This window comes from Carcharhinus amblyrhynchos, chromosome 20 (genome assembly GCF_965287045.1).
Source record: "Carcharhinus amblyrhynchos chromosome 20, sCarAmb.v2.hapA, whole genome shotgun sequence".
NCBI classification, from domain to species: domain Eukaryota; kingdom Metazoa; phylum Chordata; class Chondrichthyes; order Carcharhiniformes; family Carcharhinidae; genus Carcharhinus; species Carcharhinus amblyrhynchos.
The window spans coordinates 29,362,155-29,376,598 of NC_137343.1; the positions used below are offsets into that span (position 1 = coordinate 29,362,155).

The following is a 14,444-nucleotide window of genomic DNA, read 5'->3' on the forward strand; positions in this document are numbered from 1 at the left end:
ACCGACCGCAATTCCATCCAGGTCCTATCCCTATAACCCCATGCATTTATCCTAGCTAGTTCCCCTGACATTAAGGGGCAATTTAGAATGGCCAATCCACCTAACCTGCACATCTTTGGACTGTGGTAGGAAACCGGAGCACCTGGAGGAAACCCATGCAGACGTGGGGAGGATGTGTAAACTCCACACAGACAGTGACCCAAGCCGGGAGTTGAACCTGGATCCCTGGTGCTGTGAGGTAGCAGTGCTAACCACTGTGCCACCATGCCGCCCCTGAAGTAGTAATGAAAAAAGATAGATAAAAGGGGACCAATAGATGTAATATGCCTGGACTTCCAAAAAGTGTTTGGTAAGGTATCACACAACAGGCTTCTTAGAGCCCATGATTGTGACAGTTATCAACCAAAATTATTGATTTCCCTGTTTTCAGTCTACCAAAACTAAGTGGAAAATCTGGTTGCAGAACCTGTTTGTAAGTGAAAATATTTTAATAATATTGAGAATATTCAAACTAAGTCAGCTTAAGATTGAAAAAAGGAAAGGAATTCCAGAAGTGTCGCACATCAAGCAGTTTTTTGCAAATGGGTGAAGTTATTTGTGCAGGAGCTTAAAGCAAATTAAAATAAGAATTTGTTAAATTGAAGCGTGGAAAACACATGGCATAACATGTTTGCATAAACATAAAGTTAAGTTAGAGCTGGTTGTTATAATGCCCAGTGGAGTGATCAATCATAAATCATTTTGCCGATATAATGCCTTTAGTTCCTGAAGCAGGACACAACTTAAAATATTTTAGGTTTAACAAGAATTCAAAAATTTGAATTATAGAAACAACTTGGAAATTTTGTGCAGGATTTTGAAGTGTATTACAGATAAAATTATTTTAGAAATAAAAGATCAGTAATCTTCATCCTTTGCAAATTAAATTGTATCTCAAATGTATTTAGAACTGACCTTCATAGATACTTTAATGTGTATTTCAGAATGATTAAAAATTGACACAAAGTAAGTATGCCTGGAGGTCTCATTTGAAAATGAAGCTTTGACTGCTATCTGTTGCCAATTTGGCTATATTACAAGAATACTTTATATTTGTGGTTGATATATTGAATGTTTTTATTCTGCTGCCACATGAAAACTGATTATTGTAAGAGCTCTACAGAATATAACATTATTCTGGACACCAATAATGTATATAATTATTGATAGTGATCTTGTACTTTAGCATTACTACTTCTGTAGCTGCAGGAGAGGTTAGAAATCAAGCTCTTGTACACTTATTACTTTTTTATACACTCATTATTGGTGCCAATTTACTTTTTTTCCTAAGGAAGTGGGTGCTACCAACCTTTTTACAGTTAAAAGCTTGATTCTCGGAATACTAAACTTGATCTTTAGATTTTGGCATTCAAAATACTTAAATATTATGAAGAATTGAGATGAAAAGCCAAAGCCACCCATGCAGGACAGTTTGAAATGAATAGGATACAAGACAAAATAAGTTAGGAATAGATACTTAAATGATGTGAACTTGTAGATCACATCTTGTCATTTTAGTCAGTGTTTTTTGACATTGAGCTTTTGTGTGGTAATAATGCTAAATTATCAGTCTAGTTCTAAAAAGATGTGATGTTACTGTGTATTCAAGAAATGTCTGTTATTTCCCTTGTATAGAATTTGTTTCAGCAGTTTTTTTATTATCAGTGTTGTTATATCTACAACCAGCATCCTGTATTGTTACTTCAACAACATAATTGCTTCTAATTGCTAGAATGTTTGTTTTAGTCTGAGCAAAGGCTGTTCTGTTATTTTAGTGTTTCCCTGGGATTTTTTCAGAGTTGGGCTTGATTGACAGGTAAGGTCATATGACTGGATGGCGCTAGGCTTACACAGAATTCAAGCTTAGTTTCTTTTCAGATGCTGCTTGGAGTTGAGAGAGAACAGTGTATTTCTTTTCCCCTCTCTCAAGTCTGGAGACTAGGAGGTGCCAGCGACTAGGGTTACTTCTCTGAAGTTCTGCTATTTTGATGATATATCCTTCTGTGGAAATTGCTGTCTGTATCTTTCTCTAGAAGTGTTAAAAGGCTGAAAATCTAGAACTATGTGAGCACACTAATTTTTTTTGTGCTAACTGAGGAAGGGTATTTGTCTATGGGAATATTAAGAACATAAGAAATAGGAGCAGGAGTAGGTCATCTAGCTCCATTTTACTATTATTCCTTCCAAAGTGGATAACCTCACACTTGCCAATGTTATACTCCGTCTGTCAGACTCGCTTAGCCTATCCAAATCTCTCTGCAGACTTTCCGCATCCTCCACGCGATTTGTTTTCCCACTCATCTTTGTGCCGTCCGTAAACTTTGTTACTCTACACTCAGTCCCCTCCTCCAGATTGTCTATGTACGTGATAAACAGTTGAAGCCCCAGCACCGATCCCTACGGTACGCCACTAGTCATCAACTACCAACCGGAAAAGCACCCATTTATTCCAACTCTCTGCTTCCTGTTAGATAGCCAATTCTCAATCCACGCTAACACTTTACCCCCAACTCCGTGCACCTGTGAGCCTACCCTGCCATTCAATAAGATCATGGCTGATCTGATAGTGGTTTAGTTCCCCTTACCCGCCTGCTCCCATAACCCTTAATTCCCTTACTGGTCAGAAATCTGTGACTTAAACACATTTAACGAGGTAGCCTCCACTGCTTCAATGGGCAGAAAATTCCAAAGATCCACTACCCTCTGGGAGAAGAAGTTCCTCCTCAACTCTGTTCTAAATTGACTCCTCCTTATTTTGAGGCTGTGCCCTCTAGTTCTTGTTTCCTTTCTAAGTGGAAATAATCTCTCTGCTTCTACCCTGTCAGTCCCTTCATTATCTTGTATGTCTCTATAAGATCTCCCCTCAGTCTTCTAAACTCTAACAGGTACAGGCCCAGTCTACTCAATGTCTCCTCATAAGCTAACCCCCTCATCTCCGGAATCAACCTGATGAACCTTCTCTGTACTCCGTCCAAGGCCAATATGTCCTTCCGCAAATAAGGGGACCAAAATTGCACACAGTACTCTAGTTGCAGCCTCACCAGTACCTTGTACTATTGCAGCAAGACTTCCTTGCTTTTATATTCCATTCCCCTCGTGATAAAGGCCAACATTCCATTTGCTTTCTTGATCACCTACAAACTGAGTTTTTGCGATTCATGCACAAGGACCCCCAGGTCCCTCTGCACAGTAGCATGTTGTAATTTAAATAATAGCCTATTTTACTATTATTCCTTCCAAAGTGGATAACCTCACACTTGCCAATGTTGTACTCCATTTGCCAGATCCTCGCCCACTTACTTAGCCTATCCAAATCTCTCTGCAGACTTTCCGCGTCCTCCATGCAGTTTGTTTTTCCACTCATCTTTGTGTCATCTGCAAACTTTGTTACCCTACACTCGGTCCCCTCTTCCAGGTCGTCTATGTATATGGTAAACAGTTGAAGCCCCAGCACCGATCCCTGCGGCACGCCACTAGTCACTAACTGCCAACCGGAAAAGCACCCATTTATTCCAACTCTCTGCTTCCTGTTAGCCAATCCTCAATCCACGCTAACACTTTACCCCCAACTCCGTGTACCTTAATCTTATGCAGCGACCTTTTGTGAGGCACCTTATCGATAACCTTCTAGAAATCTAAAAGCACCACATCCACCGGTTCCCCTCTGTCAACGACACTCGTTTTAAATTGGAAGAATTTGAGATAGCTAGTTGTTATGAATTATATTTTGTCATGTTTAAGTATTTTAATTGGTAAAAACTATTCTTGTAAAGTTTTTAATAAAAGCTTCCCAATGGGTCACTTGAATCATACCTGGAGCAAAAGACTTTAATGCCAAAATCAAATGCAAAAGTTGGGGTCTAGGTTTAATTGTGTAACATACCTTGGAGTTTCTGGTCTGGTTCCTGACCAAGGAACTTAAATACTATGATTCATTTCAGTATTTTGTGCTGCCTTAAATGGCAACAATTGCTATTTTAAGTATTGTGTTAAACCTGGAAGTATATAATAATTGCTTGTTGTTATAAAACAGTAGCTTTGCATACGGTTCAATCCAGTTAATGAGAAGCTGGCTGGAGGTGGACGTTTAAAGTTCTGCAATTCTAGCTGTTGTTTACTGGTGCTCCTTGATGTAGATGAGTGTTTTCGTTCATTCTAATTTCATAATTTATGTAGTCAGTTTTCACAAATTCACTTAAAATGACTAGCGTGATGTTCTAACAACCTGCTTGCTTGCTTGCTTTAATAAAATGCTGCGTGTTTGGCTGTTGGATTTCTACACATACTTGCATGTATTTTGTGTGCAACTTCTAGTAGGACAAAGCAAGTAATTAAACAGCAGTACCAAAATAATCTTTACATCTTGGTATTTGAAATATTTTGGCTACTTTTGGACTAAGGTGTCTACAAGAAACTTCCATTACTATATTTGTGATGACATGGGATCCTTGTGCATGAATATTGTTGGAAGTGGTGAAAGACCCCAAGAGTACAAAGAAAGTTACAGCACAGGAACAGGCCCTTCAAGCCTGCACTGACCATGCTACCTGACTGAGCTACAACCCGTACCCTTCTGGGGACTATATACCTCTATTCCCATCCTATTTATACATTTGTTCAGATGCCCCTTAAAACCCACTATTGTATCTGCTTCCACTACCTCCCCTGACAGAGAGTTCTAGGCACCCACAACCCTCTGTGTTTAAAAAAAACTTGCCTCGTACATTTCCTTTAAACCTTGCCCCTCGCATCTTAAATCTACGCCTCCTAGTAATTGACTCTTCCACCCTGGAAAAAACTTCTGACTACCCATTCTGTCCATGCCCCTCATAATCTTGCAGACTTCTATCAGGTTGCCCCTCAACCTCCGTCATTCCTCTCCTCATAGCTGATGCCTTCCATTCCAGGTAACATCCTGGTAAATCTTTTCTGTACCCTCTCCAAAGCCTCCCCATCTTTCTGGTAGTGTGGCAACCGGAGTTGAACACAAGTACGGCCTAAATTAAGGTTCTATAAAGCTACAACATGATTTGCCAATTTCTAAACTCAATACCCCGGCCGATGAAGGCAAGCATGCCATGTGCCTTTTTGATTACCTTCTCTGCCTGCGTTGTTGCTTTCAGTGACCTATGTACCTGTACATACAGATCCCTCTGCCTATCAATACTCTTAAAGATTCTGCCATTTACTGTATATTTTCTTTCTATATTAGACCTTCCAAAATGCATTGCCTCACATTTGTCCAGGTTATACTCCATTTGCCATCTCTCCGCCCAAGCCTCCATCCGATCTCTATCCTCTGATGGTCCTCATCGTTACGTGCAAATCCACCAACTTTTGTGTTGTCTGCTAACTTACTAATCAAACCAGTCTATAGTAAATCTACAGTGGAACTGAATCTACATGTACATTGGTTACTGAATTAAATCTGTTGAATAAAGAACAGTACAGCACAGGAATAGGCCCTTTGGATCACCAAGTGTGTTGACACAGATACCTCTATAATATTTTCTTGTCTCTGGCTCATATCCATCTCTTCCCTACCTATTCATGTATCTATCCAAATGCCTTTTGAACATTGTTACAGAACCTGCTTCCACCACCTCCTCCAGTAGGGCATTCCAGGCATTCACCACCCTCTGTGTGAAAAACTTGCCCTTTATATCTTTTAAACTTCCCCCTCTCACTTCTTTATGCCCCTGAGTAACTGTCCCTTCAACGCTGGGAATAAAACTCAATTATCCACTCTATCCAAGCCTGTCATAATCTTGTAAATGTCTATTAGGTCCCCCCCCTCGTTCTCTGACACTCCAATAAAAACAATCCAAATTTATTCAACCTTTCTTCAGAGTCCATATCCTCCAAACCAGGCAACATTATGGTAAATCTCTTCTGCACCCTTTCCGATGCATCTACATACTTCCAGTGGCAACCGGAGTTGTACACAATACTATAAATGTGGTGTAACCAAAGTCTTGTACATCTGCAACATGATTTTCCAATTCCTGTACTAAATGCCCTAACCGATGAAGGCCAGCATGCCATAAGCCTTCTTGATCACCTTGTCTGCCTGAGTTGCCATCTTCAGGGAATTGTGGATCTGCACGCCTTGATCCCTTTATATGCTAATATTTCTAAAGGCTTTGCCATTTACTGCATATTTTCCTTCTGCACCACACCTTCCAAATCACATCACCTCGCGTTTGTCCAGATTAAAATCTATCTGCCATCTTTCGGCCCAGGTCTCCAGCTGATTTATGTCCTGCTGTATCTTCTGGCAATCCTCCTCACTATCTGTTACTCCCCCAGTTTTTGTATCATCTGCAAATTTTATATATATTACTGCTTATCACAGGCAGATTATGGATGAATATAATTCTGCTGCCACTCATGGCCTATAGTGCCATAAAGTTTTGCCCAATCTTAAGTTGCTAGATCTGTTCAAAATCTATCCCATTTAGCACGGTGATAGTACCATTGAACACAATGGAGGGTATCCTCAATGTGAAGACAGGTCTTTGTCTCCTCGAGGACTCTGGTGGTAACTCCTACTGATACCATCATGGACAGCTATATCCGCGGCAAGCAGGTGGGTGAGGATCTGGTCAAGTATGTTTTCCATGTTATTGGTTCCCTCCCCACCTGTTGCAGGCCTGGTTTAGCAGCTATGTTCTTTAGGGTTCAGTCTGTAGTGTGGCTACTGAGTCACTCCTGGTAATGGACACTGAAGCCCGCCAACCCAGAGTGTATTTTGCGCTGTTGTTATCTTCCTACACGTGGCTTTCAACATGGAGGATTACTTATTCATTAGCTGCGGTACATGATAACCAGCACTAAGTTTCCTTGTCCATGTTTGATGTCATGAGACTTCCTGGATCTGAAGTTGATGTTGAGGACTTCCTGGGCAAATCCTTCTTGACTGTATATCACTGTGCTGCCATCTCTGCTGCGATGGTGATGGTGTCTGGGACAATATCTGTAATGTGTGATTTTGTAAGTATGACTGTCAGGCTGTTGCTGGATTGGTCTGTGAGACAGCTCTTCCAATTTTGGCACAGGCCCCAAGAAGCCTTTGCAGGGTTAATAGGATTGAGTTTGCCATTGTCATTTCTGGTGCCTGGGTGGCGCTTTAGACTTTTAGACACCTATTAGGTTTGTAGTTTGATGCAACTGAATAGTGTGCTAGACCATTTCAGAGGGCGTTTAAAAGCCGTACACATACCTGTAGATCTGGAGTCACATGGAAGCCAGACCAAGGAACAACAACAGATTTCCCTGAACTAAATGTCATTTGACGATGGTTGTTATTAAACTTTTAATTCCAGATTTTTGTTGAATTCAAATTTCACCATCTGATGTGGCAGGATTCGAACCTATATCCCTAGATCATTCCCCTGGATCTCTGGATTACTCGTCTGGTGACAATATCTCCACTCCGCTGCCTTCCTTCAATGTGCACTTGTGCAATTAGGAATGAGTTCAGTTTAGTTCCTGAACATATAGGCATTCTTTATCAGCAGAAGACTGACAGCTTTATCATGTAGGTCTTTATATTGCAGTTCAGTGTCTGACTTCATGATTTTTGCAAAATTGTGCCGTTGAATAAGGAAATAAGTTGACATGTAATTTGATGTTAGGGGCTATCACTAATCACACCAAATATTGTAAGTTGGCAAGCTTTTCATTAGAAGAAAAGAGTTTCCCTCCTACTATCCATAATTGCTCCCTGGCCAATTTAAGCTGAGTTCTATCCAGGAACAGTCTCATTATGGACATTAAACACACTCCCTGAAGTACCTTTGAGGCTTATTTAATATTAAAATCATACATATTTAATTTCCTCTACACTTCTGAGGTAAGATCTAGCCTTAAATGCTTTGCATAATTAGCAACAAATGGTAAATTAAGGGTCTGAAATATATTGTGTTATGTGTTAATGCTAATATTTGGATATAGCTTGTGAAATCAGACAGCCAGCTGCTAGTAATGAAAATGTCACTTAGTATTTTTCAATCATTTCAACTGGCAAAATATTTTGCAATTGCTACTTAATAGTAGATAGAAAGCAGCACTAATGAATATAGAACATTTACTTGTATTCGTTTTGTTTAATTTTAATAAATAGCCACATAATTGATCTGTAGGTTTTTGAATGATAATTTGTGTGTTTTGTATTTGACTGTTGTATACAGTTTAACTTTTCTGAAATATTTACATTTCTTGGTATTACTGTAGCATAGACATAATGTCTTTTCTCTCAGTTTGTGAAAGCCTTTTGATATGTTTAAAGATCTGTTTTCAATTGTAGTACTTTTGAGTGACAGCGGTAGGGTGCAGCAGAGGGGCACTAGCGGTTGAAACAATAAATGGATGGGTTGTAAAACCTCCAGTACAAATATTCACAGATCTGTTTTGCTCATTAAAGGGAAAATTACAAAGCTATTTTATGGTAAATATTAGTGCACTTTGTAGTAGAGAGAATTACAATCCATTGTTTATTATACCATTATGGTGGGTTTCCTCCCGCAGCCCAAAAATGTGCAGGTTAGATGGATTGGCCATAATAAATAAAATTGTCCCTTGGTGTCCTAAGCTGTGTAGGTTAGATGAATTAGCCATGGTAAATGTGTGGGATTACAGGGATAGAATGGGGGAGAGAGGGCCTGGTTCTCGGAGTCAGTGCAGGCTCGATGGGCTGAATGGCCTCCTGCACTATAGGGATTCTATGATTATGTCTTCACTTTAATTTATGATTTCACTTTTTATAAGTATGTTCCAACAATGCTTTTCTACAGCTTCCTGCAGCCTGGTTCACCATGTTTGATGCGGTACTTATTCTGATCCTGATCCCAGTGAAAGACAAAGTGGTCGATCCAATGTTAAAGAGGAAAGGCCTGCTGCCTTCGCCATTGAAGAGGATTGCTGTTGGCATGTTTTTTGTCATGTGCTCTGCAGTAGCTGCTGGTGAGATTGTTTTGTATATTTTTTCAAGCAGTCTGCTTTGAATTTAGTACTGTGAAATGGCCGACACTTTCATGTTATAAAAATGACTAACTACTGCTTGAGTTTTTGTGAATTTGAGATCTAAATATTAAACCAAAATATATTTATTTGGATTATTTTTCTAATGCAGGTTTTAAGCATTTCTCAGTCATAAGTGTCGTATTTGTTCAAAGCACAGTCACTGATTTAGAATCCAAGGATATACCTAATATAAGAATCCAACAATGCAAATTGTCTTATTAATTGAAAAATCAAACTGAAGAGGCAAAATTTATGGTGCAAGTCAGCATCTTGAATTTAAAAAAGATCAGGTTGAATATAATGCAGTGAGTTAAGTGACATTAAACTTGGACTTTAAAAGTCTGATGCAAATAGTGTAAGAAAAAGAAAGGGACCAATGTAGATTTTGAGTTTGAATGCCCCACTGAATAACACTTTGCTCTCATAATCAAATGTAAGTTGTTGCTCATCTGTGTAGGCTATGCCCCCCTTTGTCTAGTAAAGGAACTGCAAACTGAGAGGAAGGTTTTACTGTCATCCTGAAATTGCTTGGCAATGATGATGTGTTTGTTGGAATTAATAGAACTTGAATTGATGCCAGGACTGTTGCTGCACTTGCAAATGCCATTATCTGTTCTGACCATCAGGGTTAAGTAGTTTTTATTGCTACTAATGCTAGTAAAACCAGCAGCTATCCTGACAATTGGACTTTATGAAGCGCATCAGGATCTCCTTAAATGAAGGCCTGTGTATCGAGGAACTATTATGTCATATTGGATGGTGCTTTGAAGACACCAAGGATATTATGCTTTTTTTCCCCTCCATTTAGCGTACATCATATGAACCATGCATGACTGAGATCTTGGTCGAAGATTGGTGAAGTGAGGAAGTGGACCATATGATTGAAATGAAAGTGTGTAATTATAATTCTGTATGATGTTATGGATTATTTTCTTCCCACCTATTGTAGTCTTAAAGTAGACTAATCGAAAGACCACTGAACAGTGTTAAAAGATAGTATCCCTCGATGGAACTTGGAAACAGACAATAAGAACAGCAATAGACCAATTTGGTCCTAAAGTAGATTCATTGAAAGATTGCCAAACAGTTGTAAAAGATGACCGTGTTTCCTGCTGATGCGGAACATATACAAACTGTACTGTTTACTCTGCGACGTTATTGCAAGTGACGGAGTAGGCAGGAGCTAGGACAGAAATAAAGGAAAATAAACTCAATTCTTTTATCTTTGAGGAATCTGGGATTTCCTCGGGTTGACAGCTCTGGCCAGTTAACCCAAGCTACACAAATGTCGCAGGACCTGCTTAGTCTGTCCAGTATTTTCCACTTTGAAGTTATTCTTCCTGCAAGTCTGCCTCTGCAGATTCATTTATATTCTGATTTCTTGCCTGTAGTACTACACCACTCATTTCATTGATCATGTCATATCAACTTACAATGGTATTCTGTATTTTAAACGTGGCCCCTGACACAATCCAAATTTGGATGGTCAAAGTTTGTCGTTTTCCTTTTCTATGTGCGGATGGATATCGGCAGTCGTCTTGTGTTGCAGGAGACACACTGATATGGTGTCCCTTGATGAAACATAGGAAATAGTTGCAGGAGTTGGCCATTCAGCTCTTCAAGCTTGTTCGGTCTTTCAGTTAGATAAAGAATCATCTTTGACCTCAATTCAATCTTCCTGCACTGTACCCATATCTTTTGATGTCTTTATTAGAGATACGGGCGGTACGGTAGCACAGTGGTTAGCACTGCTGCTTCACAGCTCCAGGGTCCTGGGTTCAATTCCTAGCTCGGGTCACTGTCTGTGGAGTTTGCACGTTCTCCTCGTGTCTGCGTGGGTTTCCTCCGGGTACTCCGGTTTCCTCCCACAGTCCAAAGATGTGCGGGTTAGGTTGATTGGCCATACTAAGAAATTGCCCCTTAGTGTCCAGGGATGTGTAGGCTAGAGGGATTAGTGGGTATAATATGGAGGGATATGGGGGTAGGGCCTAGGTGGGATCGTGTTTGGTGCAGACTCGAAGGGCTGAAGGGCCTCTTTCTGCACTGTAGGGTTCTATGATTACCCACAAATTTGTCAGTCATTGTCTTGCATAGACTCTATCCACAGCCCTCTGGTGTAGAGAAAGATTTACCATCCTCTGAGTGAAGAAATTCCTCCTCAACTCTATCTGAAATGGCCTACCTTGTATCCTGAGGCTGTGTCCAGTGCACATCCCCCTCACCCAGCCAAGGGAAACAACCTTCCTGTATCTACTTGTTGAGCCCTGTAAGAATTTTGAATGTTTCAATGAGATTGCCTTTCATTCTTCTAAATTTGACAGAATACAGACCCAGTCTCCTTAATTCTGGAACTCCCTCCATAACAACATTGTGAGTGTATCTACACCACGTGGAGTGCTGCGGTTCATGAAGTCAGTTCACCACCAGCTTCTCGAGGGCAATTAAGAATGAGCAATAAATGCCTGCCTATCTGCTTCAATTTGTCTCTAATCAGTGGTTCACATGGTAATGATGAAGAATTTGAAATTCACCAATAAATATAGAAATATCTCTTGTTCAAGACATTGGGCCAGTTCACTATCTTGGTACTTATGCCAGGTACGTAAGTTCTTGCTAGGTCAACAATTTATTCTATAACAGTGCAGTTGCAACTTGTTTCTGTATCTATTGTGAATCAGCTGATGTAGGATCATTGATACAAAGCTGTTGTGAGCTACAAAGCTGAGTTACTTTGTCAGTTTCCTCTCTGGTTTCAATCCTCTTGAATGGTGCCAATGTAGACAGGCAATGGCTCAGTGAAGTGAAATGCAGAGCAACTTACCATCTAGAAAAAAAATTAAATGTTTTCATTCATAGAATTAAAGAACCCTGCTGTGCAGAACGAGGCCATTTGTCCCATCAAGTCTGCACTAATCACAATCCTGCCCAGGCCCTATCCCCATAATCCCATGCATTTACCCTAGCTAGTCCCCCGACGCTAAGTGGGAAATTTAGTACGGCCAATCCACACATCTTCGGACTGGTGTTTATTTCCTAAACCTTCATTTTCATTATAATGTCTTGCTTTAATAGTTTTCATTAGATTGCTATTCTTCATTTTTTCAGTAAACTAAGTATTACTCTTGCAATCTCTGGCAGTTTTATTTAGCAATTTCATTCAGAAAAGAATGGCAGATGTGGTGGAGGGCAAACTGAATCCCAATTCTGTATGGTAAATATAGCTGGGTGACTGTACTTACCAATCTTGTAGCCAGTGGCAGAGGCTGGCCCAGTTCAAGAGCCAGAAAGAATGGTTGATTCAGGAACTATTCGCGAAGTGGAGATTATACAATAGCCAGTGGAATTTGATCATGGAGGCTAATGGGAACGTCCATATTGATACTGGAAAACAGTTGAGGAGAGCAGTATGATCCAGAAGGCCAATGAAGGAATTGTCCAGGAATTAAATGGTGGAGCAGAGTCCTACCCAGAAGCTGGCCCAGTTCAGAACTCCACATGTAGAGAAGATACAGCCAGGAAGGCAGCAGAGCAACAAACTTCAAATCTGAAATGAGAAGTTCTGTGGGAAAGGAAATAAGAGTTTAAAAAAAAACTTTTAAGAACTTTAAAACTTTTAAGAGTTTAATTTCAAACGCAGCTTCTGTTTTAAGAGTCCACTTATTGGAACGTTTCTTAGTTTGGTTAAGGGTCTAAGCTTTCAACTTCTTCCAAAAGTTGTTTAAACTTTTTTAACTTCATTAAAGGCTATTTTTGCAGTTGCTGTGTCATGCATAACCTGTTATAGGAAAGGAAGGATTAATACTGTCATGGGACAATAAGTTAAAAAAATTCTTCTCTGAAGACTGTTCTATTGTGCCACCTTTTAATGAATATACATTACGTACTATGGGAAGATAAAAATGTAGGAAGAAGACGTAGAGGTGGTGGTTGACCTTTAAGTAAAAATGTTTTCCTAGCTCATGGCCTGTCAAAAATTGTGACAGGAAATTGTCCTACAATAGCTGGCAACCTTTGCATCTGTCAGTGAGACCTTTAGTGTTCACAAAGCTGAAGGTAGAGTCTGCCCATTATTAGAATAGTTATATCAGCTGAAAATTCAAAGGTCACAGCTGCTGACATTAGTCTTTTGATAAGATTGCCATTCTAAGCAGTGGTGCACCTATAAAATGTGATAAGATTGTCTCCTGTCCTAAACAATGATGCATTCATGTCATTATTTTCAATAGGTGTGGCTTCAGTTGCAAGATGCATGTCAAACATTGCAATCCAATATGTTTTTTAATATCAAGAGTCTTGTTAAACAAGTAGCTAGCATTATTGAGAATAGATGGGCTAAATCATAAAGGTTGCATTTATTGTTTGTTAGAAATTGTGTTTTTAAGACGATGTGTATAAGTTCTAAAATATATATTTTGCAGGCAGCTTGATTTCATGTGTGTACAATATATTTGAACATATTTGAGAATCATTGAGTTATTTTCTGAAAACCTACTTGTATTGTTTCCTAATGGGTCAAGCATTAGTCAGTTTTCCACACTCATTTTGTATAGCAAGTCCTTTCCAGTAACTTTATTTGAGGAAGTTATTGGCTTATAGTACTGGTGTTAGGGGTTTGGAACCCAAAAAAATTGCATGTGTGTTTAGAATTGATTAGGTCTGTCTCCGGATAACTGGTTCTATTATTTCTGGAGAATTAATGGCAGGTGTACGCTGCTGAGTTTAGCTGGCACTCTGTAATAGAATGAGATTTCAATTGATATAGAGTACTTGGCAGTAAGTTGGTGTAAAAAATGATCAGTACTCCCAAATAAGGATAAAATCTGAATTAACAAACTGCAATTTCCGTTTCTCCATCCCCCATCCCTTGCCAGCCATCTGTAGGTTGTAATGTGTCAATTCAGAGCTTATTGTGACCTTGAGTCATACAGCATGATCCTGCATTTTTACTGAAATAGCTGACTTCAGCTGGTGAGATTGGGTTTGCTAGAAGCATCCCTGTTAAAGAAAGTTCGTGCGACTGATTGATGTCCTGTAACTCTTGTTAACCATTGAAAGAAAACCAGATCAGAGTCGGCTGCAAGGCCCTTGCTTCTCTCATCCCATCAACATTATGGGCGGATTTCCCAGTCCCACTTATCCTGAAATGTAAAATCCTGCCTGAGATCAAGGGACCTTTCCATTGTCCATCCCTCACCCGGTCTGATTCCCTGGTGGGCTGGACAGTAAAATGCCAGCTAATGTCTTTCTTCCACTTGAGTAAGGTAAAAGAGGACTATCAGCATCAGTATTTTAAACATGCAAATTGATCTTCAATTGATTTAGTTAGGTGTGTGACAAATGCATCACATTTGAATTTATTTTCATTACAGACCTGGAATTTT

General features: G+C 39.6%; 1 protein-coding gene across 1 annotated transcript in view; it reads left to right on the top strand.

Moving 5' to 3' along the window:
• The window catches only part of slc15a4 (solute carrier family 15 member 4), a 67,134-nt gene that overhangs the window by 17,742 nt on the left and 34,948 nt on the right, over positions 1 to 14,444 (top strand). The window contains exon 5 of the mRNA XM_080208357.1: positions 8,835 to 9,003. Coding sequence (XP_080064483.1) covers positions 8,835 to 9,003 — 169 coding nt within the window. The remainder of the gene's footprint in view (positions 1 to 8,834; positions 9,004 to 14,444) is intronic.